The 1,796-nt window shown below is 58.2% G+C and overlaps 1 protein-coding gene across 1 annotated transcript in view; it reads right to left on the reverse strand.

The window, feature by feature from the left end:
- The window catches only part of LOC119109838 (adhesion G protein-coupled receptor L1), an 18,970-nt gene extending 18,949 nt beyond the window's left edge, over positions 1-21 (reverse strand). The window contains exon 1 of the mRNA XM_037233591.1: positions 8-21. Within this exon, the coding sequence (XP_037089486.1) occupies positions 8-21 (14 nt within the window). The remainder of the gene's footprint in view (positions 1-7) is intronic.
- Between the last annotated feature and the right edge of the window lie 1,775 nt (positions 22-1,796).

Here is a 1,796-nt window from a genome sequence, read left to right on the forward strand (position 1 = left end):
AACCAACATACCAGCCAACATCTCGATAGCATCCAGCACCAGCAAAGGTCAGAGCCGTTCAAATGCAATTCAGTGTTACTTAGGTGGGGAAATTCGACTAGTTCACCCCCTTCGACTTCATAAGAGCACACCGTCTCGGAGAACTGTGTTACCACACAAAAAGCGGCCTACCGGCCAATAGCGGAAGGGCTAGGGGCACAAAGGGACAATCATGCACCACTCACCACCATTTGGCCGTAGACGCTGTTCATCATGGTGCTGCTCTTGGCCGTGTTGAAGCGGCCCAGCAGGATCTGGCGCGTCCGCGAGCGCAGCAGACAGTGAAACACAAAGATCAGGATCCCCTGTAATCAGAAGTCACGTGCGCTTCACCCGTCCGCGCCGGAGGACCGCGCGCAACACCAGCACCACGGCGTCACCGCGCCACAGTGGCGCTGGCGGAGATCACGGGGAGTCGGCGCGGAGGCAAGAACTGCACCAGCGGGACGACCCTCCCCACCCCTCCCCAGCCGGGGGAGCGGCGGCGCCACCATCGCTACCCCAGGTACGACGCAGGTGAGGCTCATCGCGATACAGAGCCAATTCAGCCACGAATAAAGCTCTTATCGGGTAGGCGACCATAAACGGTGTGGGGAAAAGCAATATTGGGTGTAACTGCCCCGAGCCCACTGTAAGATTGGTGTGCTAGGAACATGATCAACGGGTTTCGAAGTCGAGGCACCAAGGCATAATGCACTATGCACAACCGTGCTTATAACTTTGTCGTGCTTTACCTCATATTGTCCACGAATGCACAGGGGCTCGCGCAGGTGTGCACAACTTCCTAGCGCATTGGTACGGTGCGAAAGCGCGTAAGCATATAAGTTGTCGCGCCTTCGAGTTCGCAGCTATCATTCCAGGGAAAGCCCGCATGCTTTTTCCGTACCGCAACTTACCAGTAGTGGTATTTGTTCAGCATTTGTCATTGCGTAACAGGCGCGAATGGTAGCCGTTAAACCCGGATCACTCGGCTCCGGTGTCTGGCCCTAGCTCTCATCGAAGACTGAGGCTGACTGATAACACGTCGAATCTGATGTGGTTTTTAAACCCTCGATGCACTTATCATGGATCTAATCATCACTGTCCTTGAACGCGTATAGTGATTCACCGTTGCTTCCGTAATTACGTTAACCACAACAATTAGTAATTCTTTCCTGCTTACATATTAGCACAGCTTCCGGCTCCGCACTTAAACCCTGGTCTTCGTTTTACCCTCTGTCGTCGGACCTGACAGAGTACTTAAATGAGACCCTATTTCCTAGCTTCCGGCCGCTGCACTGTCCCTCAGCTCCAGCTACAGAAGCGTCCGTGTGATGCCGCTGGGTGGCCAGCACGCGCCCAGCTGACCAGCACGGTCAGCAGTGTGGCCGGGCGGCAGTGATCGACCGTGCCGTGTCAGGCGGTGGACGCCGCTGACGCCGCGTCTGGCAGCGGGCCGGGTCTGCCGACCGGCCGACACCGGCGGGCGCGGCACAGCCGACCTTGGCCGTCACAGCACGGTCCTGTTCCTGCCCGCGCCGCGCCGCGGCAGCCGGCCGACAGACGTGCCGACCGCACGCGCTCCGAACAAGGCGCAGACGTAACTCACGCCGGACCACGAGCTGAGCTCGTCGGCTGCACAAAGCGACCCTGCGCATACACCGCACCGCCGCAGGGCAGCGCGTTGCCGTTTACATACCTGGCTGCCGCTGTGGAGGAGCTACGCGTCAAACCCTGGTTCTGATCAGCAGGCAACAGAAGTGCTGTCGACCGCAGTG

This window comes from Pollicipes pollicipes, unplaced genomic scaffold, assembly GCF_011947565.3.
Source record: "Pollicipes pollicipes isolate AB1234 unplaced genomic scaffold, Ppol_2.1 Scaffold_7231;HRSCAF=8579_pilon_pilon_pilon, whole genome shotgun sequence".
Lineage (NCBI taxonomy): Eukaryota > Metazoa > Arthropoda > Thecostraca > Pollicipedomorpha > Pollicipedidae > Pollicipes > Pollicipes pollicipes.